Source organism: Polypterus senegalus, chromosome 2 (assembly GCF_016835505.1).
Source record: "Polypterus senegalus isolate Bchr_013 chromosome 2, ASM1683550v1, whole genome shotgun sequence".
NCBI classification, from domain to species: Eukaryota; Metazoa; Chordata; class Cladistia; order Polypteriformes; family Polypteridae; genus Polypterus; species Polypterus senegalus.
Window position 1 is genome coordinate 318403331 of NC_053155.1, and position 19500 is coordinate 318422830.

General features: G+C 40.9%; 1 protein-coding gene across 1 annotated transcript in view; it reads left to right on the forward strand.

Moving 5' to 3' along the window:
- The window catches only part of gtpbp8 (GTP binding protein 8 (putative)), a 45569-nt gene that overhangs the window by 12189 nt on the left and 13880 nt on the right, over positions 1-19500 (forward strand). Inside the window, exons 3-6 of the mRNA XM_039745937.1 lie at positions 404-587; positions 6292-6679; positions 15351-15449; positions 19199-19329. Coding sequence (XP_039601871.1) covers positions 6299-6679; positions 15351-15449; positions 19199-19329 — 611 coding nt within the window. The 5' untranslated portion in view covers positions 404-587; positions 6292-6298. The remainder of the gene's footprint in view (positions 1-403; positions 588-6291; positions 6680-15350; positions 15450-19198; positions 19330-19500) is intronic.

Sequence of the window (19500 nt, forward strand, 5' to 3'; positions counted from 1 at the left end):
ACCTTACAAAATAAAAGGACTGAACCTCTCCATGAGCTATGGCTGGGCTGTGCTGCTTTGATAGATAGAAGTTACAGCTCCTAAGAAAAAACACTCTAAATTATCAGTTTACATTGTCCACGGTGAATTAAAGTGAAGGGGAATTTATTTTTAAATTCACAAAATATTTCTGAGCCCTGAAAAGTGTTTGTAATTTACATCTCAAGTGTTATCAAAATCAAAAATAGAGATGCAATAGCATTTTTGAATGTTTGTTCAATTGATATGGAAAGACCTTTAGATTTGAGAATAACATAATAAATTATTTAATTTATTAAATTATGTTTAATAAACATAAATCATGTAAGACCTTCAACAAAACTTGACTGACCTGCGTTTTTTTTTTTTTTTTGTTCCATTACAGCAATACCAATTTTGACCACTAGATGACAGGATTTGCACAGTTTTGTAATCAACGAGCTTCTTTAAGGGAAATGGAAGAGCATTTTGAAGCTTTCAGCCAAGCTGAATGAAAGCTAAGAGCTAATCCTGATGAGCATTAGGACCTTCAGTGGATGGTGGAGCGACTTTGACCTGCACTAACAATAGTAGGTTTTATCTAAAGATTTGCCATTTTTAAGTAGGTTGGTATTTTAAATAAAAGTAAACTTTTGTATTTCTCTAGGCAGAGAATCCAAGCTCATCATTTGTCTTGATATATACTGACACCTTAAATTTAGGGGGAACAATTGTTTGTTTTCCCTTTATTATTATTATTGCGCAGTTACAAGAAATTTTGACGGAAGCAGTTTATTCAGTCCACCAAAGCAAATCAGACCTGTTACCATAGTAGGGCCTTGTGATTTCCGCGATGCAGAAAAAACGGACGGAATTAACGCTTAAAAAACAAATTTTTAAATTTAAAAACGTAAATGTGCGGTATTTAGAGACGGAAGGGGTGACTGTTACAAAACTTAAACCAATAAATTAAACAATTGGATAATCTGTAGTTTTACCATTCAGATGCTATTTTCTAGTTTGTTTTTCAAGCGATTCTTTGTTGAAGTCCAGTCATGCCTCTATCTGTTTGTGCGTGTGTTTTCTCATTAAAGGCACGTAAATTAGCTCACTGCACAAGACAGAAATGTCAAAGTGAGCAGTATCAGAAACCCTAGATATGTCTCAAAAAACTAAGAAACACAATTTTAACTGCAAAATTGAGGGCACAACTATATCACAGCGACTGGACTGGACACCACTGGACACGAAAAGATGCTTGCATTGACCACGTCAAATCTAAAACCAATCTCAAAAACAAGGAGAAATTAAGATCAAAAAGTGTTCCCCTTCAGGTAACAACAGAGGAAACAACAAAATCGTCAGGTGTAAGACGCCAGTTTGTGTCCATGTGAGTCAGACGTACCGCTCGAAAAAATGATGAAGATGCATCCTTTCTTCATTAAGCATTGTAAACAAGGAGGTGCACTGCCAGAAACTGAAAGCAGTCTTCGTCACACTCGTTTGCCCCGTGTCTTTGAACAACATATGAACGCCATTCTTCGAAAGATTTGCGGCAAGAAAATATAGGTTGTAGTTGATGAAAGCACTGATAGACGAGACCACATAGTTCTCATCATAGTGATAGGCGAGTAAACATTTAGCTGTATGGTAATTCTTTTACGTAGGCAGTTCTAATACTTAATTCTGTGAATCATTTAACCGATTAAATTGTGAGGTAAGACACAAAAATAAAAGGATAGGTAAATAAAATAAAGTAAAATGTGCGTACAGTGACACTAAACGTACATACATGTACTAAGTACTGTAAGAAGAAAATGAATTATGGTTACTCACCAACAATGACACGACGACTTGTCCGATAACGATGAGTTTAGTTTTACTGCACAACAAAGGAGAGCGTTGCAGCCCTTCTAAAGGAGCCTCTTCAGGCGACTGTGCGGCACCACCGTTGTTCTTCTTCCAGTAGTCTTCAATCCAAATCCCTAAAGCAGATTCCATCCAGACTACTGCCTTATTACGTCCACTTACAACTCGTTTTGCGCCCTGGTTAAAGGACACTGCAGCTGTAGATCTTATATTCTTTTCCTCCTTTTTAAATAAAAACCATGGACTCATTGATGCCGTAATGGCATCTTTAGTGGTGTAGCTGTTCCCTTCCTTCAACATATCCAAAACTTTTACCTTTTCGGCAATCGTTCGCATCTTCCGTTGGAACTTGGGCACGGCCCCTGAAGCAGGAGCAGATCGTTTTGGAGCCATAACGAAAGGCTTGACTACACAAAGATAAACGCAAAAGAGCACAAAAGTTAACTCTTTACACAGCGAAACACGTTGATGCTGAATGAGCGAGATGAGATATCCTGGTTAAAACAGCAGAATCGAATTCGGTGCTCCGTTGCTGAGCCAATCAGCACATAGGAACTTAACCATGTGCTCTGATTGGGTAGCTTCTCAGCCATCCGCCAGTAGAGTCCCTTGTATGAAATCAACTGGGCAAACCAACTGAGAAAGCATGTACCAGAAGTAAAAAGACCAATTGTCCACAGAAATCCTCAAACCAGCGAAAAATCTGCGTTTATATATTTAGATATGCTTACATATAAAATCCGTGATAGAGTGAAGCCGCGAAAGTCGAAGCGCAATATAGCGAGGGATTACTGTAAAAGAAAATCTTGAGACGAGACTATTGCCAAGAGATTTTTACAAGTCCCGCCTTCCTCTCAACCATTTTCAACTACACCCACGGTCCTCTCACCTCTCATTTGTACGAATGCTTTTGTCAGACGCCATTCCTGCGCTCTCAGCTCTTAAAAGTTTTTACGTTTTCCTTACTTTAAGTTCCCAATTAAAGAAGACATATTATGTCCAATCTTATTGAAGAGTTTCATCCAAAAGGGTTATCAACAGAGTACATGGGCAATCCTAACAATGAGAAACGATGAAGTCGAATGAATTAACGCAAAAATTGACAATCGGTTACACAGCAGATTGGTTAAATGCGTATCAATAGACTGCTGAAACAGTTGGTGGTGATGGTGCAGAAGATGAAAACACTAACTTACAATATCATGAATATCTATAACCGTTAACACCATCCGGTCTTCCACTGGCTTAATTACTGTAGAAAAAAGGATGTATGTATTTCAAATAATGATATATCAAATTAGAACACTAGACGAGAGAAGGCATTCAGCTCAACATAGCTCGCCAGTCCTATCCACTTCTAAAAAAAATATCAAGTCCAGTTTTGAAAGTCCCTAAAGTCTTACTGTCCACCACACTACTTGGTCGCTTATTCCAAGTGTCTATCTTTCGTTGTGTAAAGAAAAACATCCTAATGCTTGTGTGAAATTTACCCTTCACAAGTTTCCAACTGTGTCCCCGTGTTCTTGATGAACTCATTTTAAAATACAAGTCTCGATCCACTGGACTAATTCCCTTCATAATTTTAAACATTTCAATCAGGTCACCTCTTAATCTTCTTTTTTTAAAACTGGAAAGGCTCATCTCTTTTAATCTTTCCTCATAATTCAACCCCTGTAGCCCTCGAATCAGCCTAGTCGCTCTTCTCTGGACCTTTTCTAGTGCTGCTATGTCCTTTTTGTAGCCTCGAGACAAAAACTGCACACAGGACTCCAGATGAGGCCTCACCAGTGTGTTATAAAGCCTGAGCAGAACCTCCTGTGACTTGTACTCCACACATTAAGGCGCTATATAACCTTACAGTCTGCTAGCCTTCTTAATGGCTTCTGAACACTGTCTGGAAGTTGATAGCTTAGAGTCCACTATGACTCCTAAATCCTTCTCATAAGGTAGACTCTCGATGTTCAGACCGCCCATTGTGTATTCAAACCTCACATTTTTACTTCCTATGTTTAATTCTTTACATTAAATTTCATTTGCCAGAAATCTGCCCCAGCCTGTATGCTGTTCTAGTCCTTCTGAGAAAATATAATGGATTCCAAATTATCTGCTAATCCACCTAGCTTGGTATAATCTGCAAACTTAACCAGCATGTTACTTATATTCTTATCTAAATCATTTATTTTTATATATATATATATATATATATATAATATATCAATTAAAAATATCAGCAGCCCTAGCATCGTATCGTAATGTTCTTGTGTAATTTATGTCTGTGTGATGGGCTATGCAGTAGGACAAGATTAGTTGTATTGAAAATTGGTCGAACAGTTGTGATGTAGGTAATGTAGTACATGTTCAGGGGATAACATTACACACCAAAGGAGATCTTGATATGCCATTCGTATTAAAACATTTACAGTTTCCCGTTAGAATAGCTTTTGCTGTGACAATTAACAAATCACTTGGACAAACGTTTGAAAAAGTCGGTTTATTTATTAGAGAGAAAGAAACGATATTCACTAACGGGCAGTTACATGTTATGTTGTTACTATGTAACTCCAAACACGGAATCAAAATTCAATGTGATATTAATGAAAAGTTAATTCAAAAAATTGTTTTTACTGAAGTTTTACAGTAAAAGCGTAAGTTTAAAAAGTATTTGAATGTTAATTTTAAAGCCAAACAGAACAAAAAACGTATAAAGCAACGAATACCTCTAACGCAACATGAAACATTCAATTTATTACGTTTTACTATTTTTTAACTATGGTTAATTACTTGCTGTAATGTAAAATAGTTAGTTGTATTATGCATATGTAACAGTTCCCATGAAAATAACAATCTGTTTAAATTGTACATCTGCTTACCCATACGCGAGTGGCAGATCGGCGAAGTGGCTAGCTCGTAGCGCCAGTCCAGGGGTTGGTGAGTGAAGCGAGCTGGGGGCAGCGCCCCCTAGTTATGAAAAGAGAAAAGTGGCAAGCTAACCTATTGCTTAACATATTGTTAATAAAACCGTAATTCTCATTCAAAACAGGAATTACATTCCAAGGTGTATCACTGCCCATGTTAAATGCTTAATGTTAAGCATTTTGTTTGGGTCAAAGATACATTTTTCTTTGATTTCCTCCTCTACTTCACAGTTTAAAATTACAAATCAAACAATTCAGACATTGTGATTAAAGTGCACGTTGCAGACTTTCATTTAAGGTGATCTGCAGACTTTTCCGTCAAACCTGGTTTGATTGACAACACTTGAAGAAGAAAGGACGCACTGGTGAGCCCAATAACCGCTCAATAATTGACGTGTCTCAGACAAACTTCATGAACAAAGACAGAGGCCACACTGACAGATGCCAACCACAAAAACAAGATGGTCAGATTACACTTTGTGAAAAAGGATTTAAAAGAGCCTGCAGAATTCTGGGAAAATGTTTTGTAGACCTGGAGGACCCCTGTGGCTGCAGGTTTTCATTCTCACCCTTTTCTTAATTAGTGACCTGTTTTTGCTGTTAATTTACTTCCTTTGAACTAATTTTAATTGACTTGTTCTTGAAGACTCAGACCCCTTGTTTCTTTTTCCTTAATTAGCAGCCAAACAATGAGATACAAAATGAGCCAAAACAACTGGTGTCCATCATACAATATCTGAAAATAAGGAAAGATGAAAGTCTTAGGAATGTCGATCTGCTCAGGTCCCTAAAACATTTTAATAGAGCTCTTGGAAAGGGAATATCAACAATTTCAGAAATGTCTGCTATTGCACCCACAAGAGCAGCAACAAGCCACGGAATTAAAGAACGAGTTTAATTAATGACAAGAATCGGCGCCTCATAAGCAGCTGGTTGGAGTGAAATTGGTTGGAGTTTGAGGCCCTGACTTAGTTGGTCTTCTGTTATCTCCCTCACTTCACATTTCATTTCTGTTTAAGGAAAGACATAAAGACATTCAGGCAAACAAATCTTTAAAAAGCAATTCAATTAAAATGAATTCACAAGAAGTTAATTAGCAAGACAAACAGGGAACTCATTTAAAAAAAAAGGATTAGAATGAAAACCTGCAGCCACGGTGGTCCTCAAGGACCGGATATGGCAACCCCTGTAGACGACACAGCGATTAACCTGCTGCAGAGTTCAAAGCTCGGTAGTCCTGTCCACTTTATTCTTCTATAAAAACATCAAGTCTCATTTTGAAAGTCCCTAAAGGCTTACTGACTACCACGCTACTTGGCAGCAAAGCAGAGCTGTTACGAATTATAACAAAAGTGGTGTATTGCACTCACAGGTTCACCCCGGATAATGCAGAAACCCTGTAAATCGGGGCGTGAATAATCAGGGATAGCCTGTAATTATTTCTAATAAAATTCTACAAAGCTGACATTTTCTCATACTGCTTCTTAAACACTCATCATTTCTCTTTCAGGGCTGATATGTTCTACCCAATGCTAGAAGGTCTGCTCTCGAGGACCCTTCATCCAATGCTAGAAGGTCTACTCTCGAGGACCCTTCATCCAAAGACTCGTAAAGGTGTCTTGTTAATTTCAACATGTCGGAACTCTCACAAATTTTCTTCAGTTATTGACATGGCAATGGTTTCTGAGAAAAAGATGGGCAGCCTTTTGTTCCCATTCCAAGGACTTGAGAAGTATCTCATGAGTGGGGTGAACAAGAGCCATTTCCATGCATTTCTTCCAAGCTTTGAGGACATAAAGAGTGCAGAGGCGTTCTTTACACCTTCAAAAAGACACAGTATTGATTATTACTCATCGGCTGTGAGAATGGATCATGCTCCAATAATAAGTGAACCAGAGGTAAGCGTCTCATTTTGTGTCTGCTGTTGGTGGTCTGCCTGTTTTAATTTTGATTTGTTCCATTTTTAAATGATGGCTGCATACTGACAAATTACAAAAAAGGTAGGTGTGAAAGGCACTGAATAATAGACTAGCTGTACCCCGTGACTTCACCCACATAGTAATGAAACAGGGCAAAATTTAAAAATCAATAGACGTTGGCACTATATCTGATCGTGTTCAGCTCTGATTGGAAAGCGTTCGCCCCGTGGCCGTGATATCTCTGGCAGTCAGCAGCTACCCTCTAAAACAGACGTAGCTCTGATCTCTCTCTCTCTCTCTCAAAAACGTCAAACGTTACTCCTTAACAATCTGTAGATGACAATGTCTGTTGAACAAACGGGTATCACTAGCTAAGCGGAGGCGAGGTGCACTCCAACACCTGGCGAGACATAGGCTAACTCGAACAGAGGCCGGCGAGTGAATGAGGAAGACCCTGTCCCCCCTGCTCTCGGCTCACAGCCACTCTGTTGGATTTGCATAAATACATCGGTACCACAAACGAACTCTGGTACCTAGCGCGATGAGAGAAGTCGCAAAATCAACCAGAAAGTTCAAGCAAATTATAGAAAACAACCTGATCTAAATCCTTTAAGTAATTCTCTCACGAAAAGCGGACAGAACATGCTTGGACCACAAAATTTTTAAAACTGTTTCTTATCAAGCACCTATGGGCCAAGGGTAACCTACATTCCAGATTTCAAGTCCTCATGTTTCAGGAGATTTCATGATGAGTGAGTCAGTAGTGTTTGGCTTTTATACAGTTGTGCTTGAAAGTTTGTGAACCCTTTAGAATTTTCTATATTTCTGCATAAATATGACCTAAAACATCATCAGATTTTCACTCAAGCCCTAAAAGTAGATAAAGAAAAAACAGTTAAACAAATGAGACACAAATATTATACTTGGTCATTTATTTATTAAGGAAAATGATCGAATATTACATATTTGTGAGTGGCAAAAGTATGTGAACCTCACGGATGATCAGTTAGTTTGAAGGTGAAATTTGAGTCCTGTGTTTTCACTCAATGGGATGCCAATCAGGTGTGAGTGGGCGCCCTGTGTTATTTAAAGAACAGGATCTATCAAAGTCTGCTCTTCACAACACATGTTTGTTGAAATGTATCACGGCACCAACAAAGGAGATTTCTGAGGACCTCACAAAAAGAGTTGTTGATGCTCATCAGACTGGAAAAGGTTACCAAACCATCTCTAAAGAGTTTGGACTCCACCAATCCACAGTCAGACAGATTGTGAACAAATGGAGGAAATTCAAGACCATTGTTACCCTCACCAGGAGTGGTCGACCAACAAAGATCACTCCAAGAGCAGGGCGTGTAATAGTCGATGAGGTCACAAAGGACCCCAGGGTAACTTCTAAGCAACTGAAGGCCTCTCTCACATTGGCTAATGTTCATGTTCATGAGTCCACCATCAGGAGAACACTGAACAACAATGGTGTGCATGGCAGGGTTGCAAGGAGAAAGCCACTGCTCTCCAAAAAAACATTGCTGCTCGTCTGCAGTTTGCTAAAGATCACGTGGACAAACCACAAGGCTATTGGAGAATGTTTTGTGGACGGATGAGACTAAAATAGAGCTTTTTGGTTTAAATGAAAAGTGTTATGTTTGGAGAAAGGAAAACACTGCATTCCAGCATAAGAACCTTGTCCCATCTGTGAAACATGCTGGTGGTGGTAGTATCATGGTTTGGGCCTGTTGTGCTGCATCTGGGCCAGGACGGCTTGCCTTCATTGACGGAATAATGAATTCTGAATTATATCAGAGAATTCTAAAGAAAAATGTCAGGACATCTGTCCATGAGCTGAACCTCAAGAGAAGGTGGGTCATGCAGCAAGACAACGACCCTCAGCACACAAGTCATTCTACCAAAGAATGGTTAAAGAAGAATAAAGTGAATGTTCTGGAATGGCCAAGTCAAAGTCCTGACCTTAATCCAATCGAAATGTTGTGGAAGGACCTGAAGTGAGCAGTTCATGTGAGGAAACCCACCAATATCCCAGAGTTGAAGCTGTTTTGTATGGAGGAATGGGCGAAAATTCCTCCAAGACGGTGTGCAGGAATGATCAAAAGTTACCGGAAACGTTTAGTCAGGGGGGTCACACCAGATACTGACAGCAAAGGTTCACATAATTTTGCCACTCAGAGATATGTAATATTCAATCATTTTCCTTAATAAATAAATGACCAAGTATAATATTTTTGTCTCATTTCTTTAACTGGTTTCTCTTTATCTACTTTTAGGACTTGAGTGAAAATCTGATGATGTTTTAGGTCACATTTATGCAGAAATATAGAAAATTCTAAAGGGTTCACAAACTTTCAAGCACAACTGTATAAAAGCCAAACACTACTGACTCACTCACTATATATATATATATATATATATATATATATATATATATATATATACCAGTAACGGCGCACTGCACGATAACGTTTACCATTCGTTTGCTCAGAGGTTGATGCTCTTGCTGCTTCCTGAGCAGCTCTTCTTTTCTCCACCCTAGCGGCCCACTTCTTCTCTTCTTTCATCGGCATCTTTTCACATTAAAATTGATTAAATCAGTGTTTGTGTTGCAATTAGTACATTTTCCTTATTTTTTCACTTAAACTGGCACTTAAGAGGCAGACTGAAGACTTAAGAATGATTTAAGATATGAAGAGGTAGGGGAAGTAATGGCACAGCTGGTAGGGAATGAGAACGGTGCCCGTACACATGCGCCTCACGACCGCACTGCTGGCCACTGCTACGAGTTGATTCTACAATAAAATAAAAATAAAAACAGGAATAGCCTTCAGAGGTCAATCATCACCCGAAAGCACACAGTAGACATCACGTAGTATATGTGTACTAAATTTCAGGTCACTAGGTCAAACGGTTTGCAAGCTACAGGTTATTTAAAATCCTGGACATACAAACGAACAGCCACGGTAGCGTATTGTATAGAAAGATACAGTGGGTATAGAAAAGAATCCCCCACTTCAAAATATTCCCATTTCTTTTGCTTTACAGCCTTAAGTGAAAACACACACAAAAATATATCTTCTCAGCTTTACTTACTCAATACAACCTCTAACATCCAAGTGAAAGACATCACAGCTATAGTTCAGAAAAATTACAAAAAATCCAAAACAAAACCTACTGAGATTAATAAAAGATCACCCCCCCATGTCAATGTCATTTTGTTGACCCCCGTTTTGCTTTAATGACAGCCTTGAGTCTGTTGATTCTTTTCTAATAGCTTTGCAGATCGAGATTGAGCCCACTTGATATTTGCCCCCCACTCTTCTTTACAGTTCGGTCACATTGGAATGTTGAGCGTTGGTGGTCTGCTATCTTCAGATCTTTTCACAGATTTTCACTGTGATTTAGGTCTGTGCTCTGACTGGCCACACCAGGACATTCATTTTTTTCTCCTTCAGCCACCATGCGGTCAGTTTTGTTGTGTGCTTCGGGTCGTCGTCGTTTTGAAAGGTGAAAATTCTGCCCATCTTCAACTTTCTGGCAGACGGTAGCAGGTTTTCCTCCAGAATTTGATGGTATTTTTCCCCCTCCATTGTTCCTTCTACCCTAACAAGAGCCCCAGGCCCCCACTACAGGATGGTGCCCCCTCCATGCTTTACTATAGGTATGGTGTGTTTTGGATGGTGAGCTGCATTGGTGTACCGTTTGGTTTTGAGGCCAAATAGTTTGATTTTGGGCTCATCTGACCATAAGACCTTTTTCCACTTGGCATCAGAATCTTCAAGTTGCATTCTGGCAAAGCTCAAACAAGCCTTAATGTGGCCTTTCTTGAGAAGTGCAGCCCTCCCGACCAAGCCACCATTGTGGAGTGCTTGTCAAATTGTTGTCACATCCACACCATTAATGACCACTCTTTGCCATCAAATCCTAACTCCTTCAAAGTGGCCATTGGCCTCTTGGTGGCCTCTCTTACCAGTTTGCTCCTTGCTCTTGCATCTAGTTTGGAAGGACAGCCGGGTCCAGAGAGGGTCCTAGTAGTACCAAACAATTGCCACTTCTTTATGATGGCCTCACTGGGCTCCTTGGGATTGATAAAGCCTTTGAGATTTTTTTGTCTCCATCTCCTGCCTTATGTCTGTCCACAACTTTATACCTGAGATCTTCTGAAAGTGGCCTGCCACCCGTAGTCAGTTGTTTGCTGTCATTTTCTCTACCAAGCAAGGGAATGATTGGACCAGGAACAGCTTCACTAATCACACTCATTACAACTGAGCACAGGTGGAAGGAAGCCAGTAACCGCAATGGAAATGGTGGGCACTGACACCTGATTGAGTTTTTGGGGTCCTTTATTAATCTCAGGATTTCTTGTTTTTGATTTTTCTGTAATGTACTGTAGCTGTGATATCTTTCACTTGGATGTTATAGATTGCATTGAATACGTAAAGCTGGAAAAAAATATTGGATTGTGTGTTTTCATTTAAGGCTGTAAAGCAAAAAAAAATGGGAATATTACGAAGGGGGAGATTCTTTTCTATACCCACTGTACAGATAGTGTGAACACTAGAGGTCACTATTACTCCTCAGACCCAACAGACAGACACAGAGGACATGTTGCATTCCTTTTCTTTTCTTCAGTGCTCTCCACCACCACGTCCACACATAATAAACAGTCACATAGCACATATACTTTTTCCTTTCTCTTTCTTTCTCCTCCACACCTCCCAGCTAGCGTTGGCCTTCTTCCACCCTACTCTGGCTCACTTCTGTGAGGTCTGTTCAGTCCTTTTATAATCGGCCAACCCGCAAGAATTTCTGAGCTTCCGGCACTTCCGGGTTGGGCGAAAACCTCGTCTCTTCTAAATTCACAGCACCCCCTGGCAGCACCAACGGAGCTTAACAGGGCTGAGATACCGAACTCCAAGTCCCAGGACGGCCTATGGGAATCCTGGGCACCACTACACTTCAAGGAAGCTGCCACGGGGTTAGGCAGTGCCCTAAAAAAGCTGCCTTCCTCCATATCTGGGATATCCCAGCCGTCTCTTACAATAGATAGAACATTATTTGTCCCTGGGGGAAAATTGGCTTTTACAGAAGCTCTTTAAATAAATACATAAATAGGTGGATAAGTAAGTAAATACTTAAAAAAATAAATAAACACACACACACTTTGCTAAGAACACACACCAGGATGACTTTTAAACAAGTAAATTAAATAGAAAGAAAACGTCGGACTTGGCTGTCACAGTCACAGTGAGGCCTTATGCAGACGCATTGCAATTGGTATAAAGAGCCCCCAGTTATGTTTCTTAACACATGTCTGCTGAATAATTCATTGGTATGAAGTCCTCAGTGTTGGTGTGTCAGAGAGAGAGGATGTGCAGCATTGTTCATGATGGCACTTGGTTTGGTTTTAAACTCTCTTCTTTTCTTAGACCTCTAGAGGGTCTAAAACGTATTCTATTGCTGAGCTTGCCATTTTAATTAGCCTTTTGATTCTTTTGACCTCTCTTGAAGTGATGTTACCAGCCCAGCACACGACAGCATTACAGATTTGACTGTCCATCAAAGAGTTATAGAAGATGTGATTGTTGTCACTTCACAAATAAAGTAATGCAGTCTACAAAAGAAAAAAACAGTGAGCTCTGCCCTTTCTTCTATAGTTCCTGCGTGTTCAGAAACCAGCCCAAGTTGTCATGAATGTGGACCTCCAAGTAGTTGTAGGTGTGCACCACCTCTACATCCCCTCCCTGGCTAGTGATTGGACATTGAGGCTCTTTGCTGTGGTAAAAGTCAATAAGCGGTTCCTTGACTTTGCTGATGTTAAGATGAAGACAATTCTTAAAGTTCTCCTCCTGACTCCTCTCCTCTGTCTCATCCCCTTTATCAATAAACCCTATAAGTGCAGAATCATCTGAGAGTTTGTGCAAGTGGCCTGACCAGCTGTCATATTTATAGTCTGAGGTGTGTGAACAGTAATGTTGCTTTTGCTGCTTCTCAAAGTTCTCCCCCTGACTCCTCTCCTTTGTCTCATCCCCCTTATCAATACCCCCATAGGTGCAGAATCATCTGGCAATTTATGCAGGTGACCTGACCTGATGTTGCATTTATCGTCTGAGGTACAGAGGGATGAGTAAAGCAAACAGGCCTGCTGTCTGTGGTGCTCCAGTGTTGCTCACATAGACCTTGAGTCTCACAAACTGTGGTCTGCCTGACAGATAGTCCATCATCCAGGACCCCACAAGCTCATCCTCCTGCAGATCTTTAAAATGGGATGATTTACCAAATCATGAGAAATGAATGAGCATCATTTGAATAAAATCTGAACAATCTCATCTTGATTTTACTGCTGTTCACATCCATACCACTCCATAGAGTGACCTTCAGAAAACACATAAAGACTTTAATCAGGACACATGATGTTAACAGTTAACACAAGTAACCTTCACACGTGTGACACAGGGAAATTCCTAAGTTAATAATACCAGGAATTTACTGGGATTCTCCTGTTCACACAACAACCTGGCAACTTTCCCAAGTCCTTAGCATTTATTACAGGTAGTGGGGATTCTGAGTAGTGCACAATTTTGTTTTCTTTCTCTAAAAGTAAAACGCATGTTCACTCTATTGTGTATTTTAATTTTTATTTAGCAGCAGCTGTTCTACTCGGCTTTACCCAGAAGAGTGATGAAATGTGTGCTCCACATATAAAATCAATAAACAGTGGCTACATATGTTAGTTATTATAAAACTGTATTGCGTTAAAAACAGTTCTTTATTTTAAAACTTGTATGGAATAGAGCTTTTTAAAATTAAACTATAACAAAACTGAAGTCAAGCAAATTGGCTATTTCAAAACAACCAAAGTCAAGCTAGTTGACACTTGCAGATGTCCCTTTTTAGAAAAGACCAAGTGTCTGCTGCAGAATGTGCGCCCTTTGAGCAAACCTGTGTGTGTAATAGGCCTGTCATTTTATCTTATATTTCACATATTCTAATTGAATTGCCTAGTATGTACAGTGCATCCGGAAAGTATTCACAGCGCATCGCTTTTTCCACATTTTGTTATGTTACAGCTTTATTCTAAAATGGATTAAATTCCTTTTTTTCCTCAGAATTCTACACACAACACCCCATAATCACAACATGAAAAAAGTTTATTTGAGGTTTTTGCAAATTTATTAAAAATAAAAAAAACTGAGAAATCCCATGTCCATAAGTATTCACAGCCTTTGCTCAATACTTTGTCGATGCACCTTTGGCAGCAATTCCAGCCTCAAGTCTTTTTGAATATGATGCCACAAGCTTGGCACACCTATCCTTGGCCAGTTTTGCCCATTCCTCTTTGCAGCACCTCTCAAGCTCCATCAGGTTGGATAGGAAGCGTCGGTGCACAGCCATTTTAAGATCTCTCCAGAGATGTTCAATCGGATTCAAGTCTGGGCCACTCAAGGACATTCACAGAGTTGTCCTGAAGCCACTCCTTTGATATCTTGGCTGTGTGCTTAGGGTCGTTGTCCTGCTGAAAGATGAACCGTCGCCCCAGTCTGAGGTCAAGAGCGCTCTGGAGCAGGTTTTCATACAGGATGTCTCTGTACATTGCTGCAGTCATCTTTCCCTTTATCCTGCCGCTGAAAAACATCCCCACAGCATGATGCTGCCACCACCATGCTTCACTGTAGAGATGGTATTGGCCTGGTGATGAGCGGTGCCTGGTTTCCTCCAAACATGACATCTGGCATTCACACCAAAGAGTTCAATCTTTGTCTCATCAGATCAGAGAATTTTGTTTCTCATGGTCTGAGAGTCCTTCAGGTGTCTTTTGGTAAAACTCCAAGTGGGCTGTCATGTGCCTTTTACTAAGGAGTAGCTTCTGTCTGGCCACTCTACCATACAGGCCTGATTGGTGGATTGCTGCAGAGATGGTTGTCCTTCTGGAAGGTTCTCCTCTCTCCACAAAGGACCTCTGGATCTCTGACAGAGTGACCATCAGGTTCTTGGTCACCTCCCTGACTAAGGCCTTTCTCCCCCGATTGCTCAGTTTAGATGGCCGGCCAGCTCTAGGAAGAGTCCTGGTGGTTTCAAACTTCTTCCACTTACGGATGATGAAGGCCACTGTGCTCATTGACACCTTCAAACCTTCCCCAGATTTGTGCCTGGAGACAATCCTGTCTCGGAGGTCTACAGACAATTCCTTTGACTTCATGCTTGGTTTGTGCTCTGACATGAACTGTCAACTGTGGGACCTTCTATAGACAGTTGTGTGCCTTTCCAAATCACGTCCAATCAACTGAATTGACCACAGGTGGACTCCAATTAAACATCTCAAGGATGATCAGGGGACACAGGATTTTGAGCTTCATGGCAAAGGCTGTGAATACTTATGTACATGTGCTTTGTCAATTTTTTTATTTTTAATACATTTGCAAAAACCTCAAGTAAACTTTTTTCACGTTGTCATTATGGGGTGTTGTGTGTAGAATTCTGAGGAAAAAAATGAATTTAATCCATTTTAGAATAAAGCTGTAACATAACAAAATGTAGAAAAAGTGATGCGCTGTAAATAAGGCATTACAGGGACAAAAGCACCGGCCATATTTTCAATTTCCTTTAATGGTAAATGCTAATGTAATCTTTGTTTCAACAGGTTTGTTTTATTGGCAGAAGCAATGTTGGAAAATCCTCACTTATAAAAGCACTCTTTTCACTGGTTCCAGACATTGAAGTCCGGGTTTCAAAAACACCAGTAGGTTGCTGTTTTTTTTACTTTAAAACGTGTTGTGTATAAAGGCAATGGAATAATACAACACAATATATTCAGACTATGGTCTTTTATTCATCTTCTTCTTTCAGCTGCTCCTATTAGGGGTCGCCACAGCGGATCATCTTCTTCCATCTCTTCCTGTCCTCATCATCTTGTTCTGTCACACTCATCACCTGCATGTCCTCTCTCACCACATCCATAAACCTTCTCTTTGGCCTTCCTCTTCTCCTCTTTTCTGACAGCTGTATCCTTAGCATCCTTCTCCCAGTGTACTCAGCATCTCTCCTCTGCACATGTCCAAACCAATGCAATCTCGCTTCTCTCTGATTTTGTCTCCCAACTGTCCAACTTGAGCTGACCGACCCTCTAATGTCCTCATTTCTAATCCTGTCCATCCTCATCACACCCAGTGCAAATCTTAGCATCTTTAACTCTGCCACCTCCAGCTCCATCTCCTGCTTTCTAGTCAGTGCCACCGTCTCCAGCCCATATAACATCGCTGGTCTAACTGCCGTCCTGTAGACCTTCCCTTTCACTCTTGCTGATACCCGTCTGTCACAAATCACTCCTGTCACTCTTCTCCACCCACTCCTTCCAGCCTGTTCTCTCTTTTTCACTTCTCTTCCAAATCCCCATTACTCTGTACTGTTGATCCCAAGTATTTAAACTCATCCTCACCATTCCACTGACCTCCCTCTCATTCACACACATGTATTCTGTCTTGTTCCTACTGACCTTCATTCCTCTCCTCTCATATCTCCACCTCACCAGGGTCTCCTCAACCTTCTCCCTAATATCGCTACAGTTCACAATGTCCTCAGCAAACATCATAGTCCACAGGGACTTCTGTCTAATCTCGTCTGTCAACCTGTCCATCACCATTGCAAATAAGAAAGGACTCAGAGCTGATCCCTAATGTAATCCCACCTGCACGTTGAATTCATCCATCACTCCTACCTCAGACCTCACCACGGTCACACTTCCCTCGTGCATATCCTGTGCAACTCTTACGTACTTCTCTGCCACTCCCGACTTCCTCATACAATACCACAGCTCCTCTCGAGGCACCCTGTCATATGCTTTCTCCAGGTCCACAAAGACGCAATGCAACTCCTTCTGGCCTTCTCTCTACTTCTCCATCAACACCCTCAGAGCAAACATTGCATCTGTGGTGCTCTTTCTTGGCATGAAACCATCCTGCTACTCACTAATCATCACCTCACTTCTTAACTGAGCTTCCACTACTCTTTCCCATAACTTCATGCTGTGGCTCATCAATTTTATCCCCTGTAGTTACTACAGTCCTGCACATCCCCCTTATTCTTAAATATCAGCACCAGTACACTTCTTCTCCACTCCTCAGTCATTCTCTCACTTTCGAAGATTCCATTTAAACAATCTGGTTAAAAACTCCACTGCCATCTCTCCTAAACACTTTCATGCTTCCACAGGTATGGAACCAACGGCCTTTCCATTCTTCATCCTCTTCATGGCTGTCCTTACTTCCTCCTTGCTAATCCGTTGCACTTCCTGATTCACTATCTCCACATCATCCAACCTCTTCTCTCTCTCGTTCTCTTCATTCATCAGCCTCTCAAAGTACTCTTTCCATCTGCTCAACACACTCTCCTAACTTGTTAGTACATTTCCATCTTCATCCTTTATCACCCTAACCTGCTGCTCATCTTTCCTAGCTCGGCCCCTCTCTGTAGCCCACCGGTCCTTTTCTCCTCCTTAATGTCCAACCTCTCAGACAACTCATCGTACACCTTTTCTTTAGCCTTCGTCACCTCTCTCTTCACCTTGCCTTATCTCCTTGTACTCTTGTCTACTTTCTGTGTCTCTCTGACTATCCCACTTCTTCTTTGCCATCCTCTTCCTCTGCATACTCTCCTGTATTTCCTCATTCCACCACCAGGTTTCCTTTTCCTCCTTCCTCTGTCCAGATGTCATGCCAAGCACCCTTCTTGCTGTCACCCTTACTACATCTGCTGTAGTTTCCCAGCTGTCTGGTAACTCTTCACTGCCACCCAGTGCCTGTCTCACCTCCTCCCTAAACTCAACCTTGCAGTCTTCCTTTTTCAACTTCCACCATTTGATCCTTGGCTCTGCCCTCACTCCCTTCCTCTTCTTGATCTCCAACATCATCCTACAGACCACCATCCTATGCTGCTTAACTACACTTTCCCCTGCCACCACTTTGCAGTCTTCAATCTCCTTCAGATTGACTCTTCTGCATAGGATGTAATCTACCTGTGTGCATCTTCCTCCACTCTTGTACATCACCCTATGTTCCTCCCTCTTCTTAAAATATGTATTCACCACAGCCATGTCCATCCTTTTGGCAAAATCCACTATCCTCCGACCTTCTTCATTCCTCTCCTTGACACCATACCTACCCATCACCTCCTCGTCTCCTCTGTTCCCTTCACCAACATGTCCATTGAAATCCGCTCCAATCACCACTTTCTGTCCATCACCTCATTCAACTCACTCCAGAAATCTTCTTTCTCATCCATCACACACCCAACTTGCGGGGCATATGCACTAACAACATTCATCATCACACCTCCAATTTCCAGCTTCATAATCTTACTCTGTCTGACACTCTTTTCACCTCCAAAACACTCTTGACATACTGTTCCTTCAGAATAACCCTACTCCATTTCTCCTCCTATCCCACACCATGATAGAACAATTTGAATCCACCTCCGATCCACCTGGCCTTACTCCCCTTCCATTTAGTCTCTTGCACACACAATATGTCAACCTTCCTTCTCTCCATCATATCTGCTAACTCTCTCCTCTTACTAGTCATACTGCCAGCATTCAAAGTTCCTACCCTCAGTTCCACTCTCTTTACCTTCCTCCTCTCCTCCTGCCTCCTTCTCCCCCATCTTCTTCATTTTCTTCTTCGGCCAACAGTAGCCCAATTTCTTCCAACACGCTGTTGGCTAACAGTACTGTTGGTGGTCGTTGTTAACCCGGGGCTGGACCGATCCAGTATGGAAATTTGTATTGTTGTTCGCATATTGATTTGGCAAAATTTACACCGGATGCCCTTCCTGACGTAACCCTCCTCATTTATTCGGGCTTGGGACAGACAAGAAGAAATACACTGATTTGTGCATCCCCTGTAGCTGGGTTACTTAGGGCAACTGATGGTCATTTTGGATTTCTTCCATTTCCGAATAATTGTACCGAAATTTTTCACCCTCTCACCAAGCTTCTTGCTGATGGTTTTGTAGCCCATTTCAGCCCTGTCCCTGACGTCCTTTGACAGCTCTTTGGTGGTGGAGAGGCTGGAATGGAAGAAATTGATTCTGTGAACAGGTGTGCTTTATAGATATCGCAAATTGAGATCAGGAGTATCTGTGATTGATTGATTGTGGCTCACAGCCAATCTGTGGGAGCCAGAATTCTGGCTGGGTTGTAGAGGATCAAATCCGTATTTCTCTCAATGACATGCAAATCAATTTAGAACTTTTATGTAATGTGTTTTTTCTGGATTTTTTGGTTAATATTCTGTCTCCATTAAAATGAAACTTCCATAAAAATTAAAGACTGTTCATTTCTTTGTAAATGACCAAGCTTCCATATTCAGCAGGGGATCAAATACTTCTTTCTCCCACTGTATATTATTAGGGATAGTATTTATTTATCTGTCAATTTGTAATTTAATATTTATACATCACTCAGTTCATTATTCTTTTCCCCCCCCCTAAACATAGGGACATACAAAAAAAATGAACTTCTTTATGGTGAAAAAAGCTTTTACGCTTGTGGATATGCCTGGCTATGGTTTTAAAGCGCCAAAGGATTTTGAAGACATGGTGGAGCCCTATCTGAAAACCAGGAAGAAGTAAGTTATTTGATTTTTACCTTTCATGGAACAGTTTATGAATTGAGCTACCAATCTTCCCATAACCTCTAAATAAATTTTGTGTGAGGATAAAAAGGAGAGAGTTTTTATCATTTTTAACAAGTACCGTATATACTCACGTTTAAGTTCTCCCGCATACAAGTCGAAGCT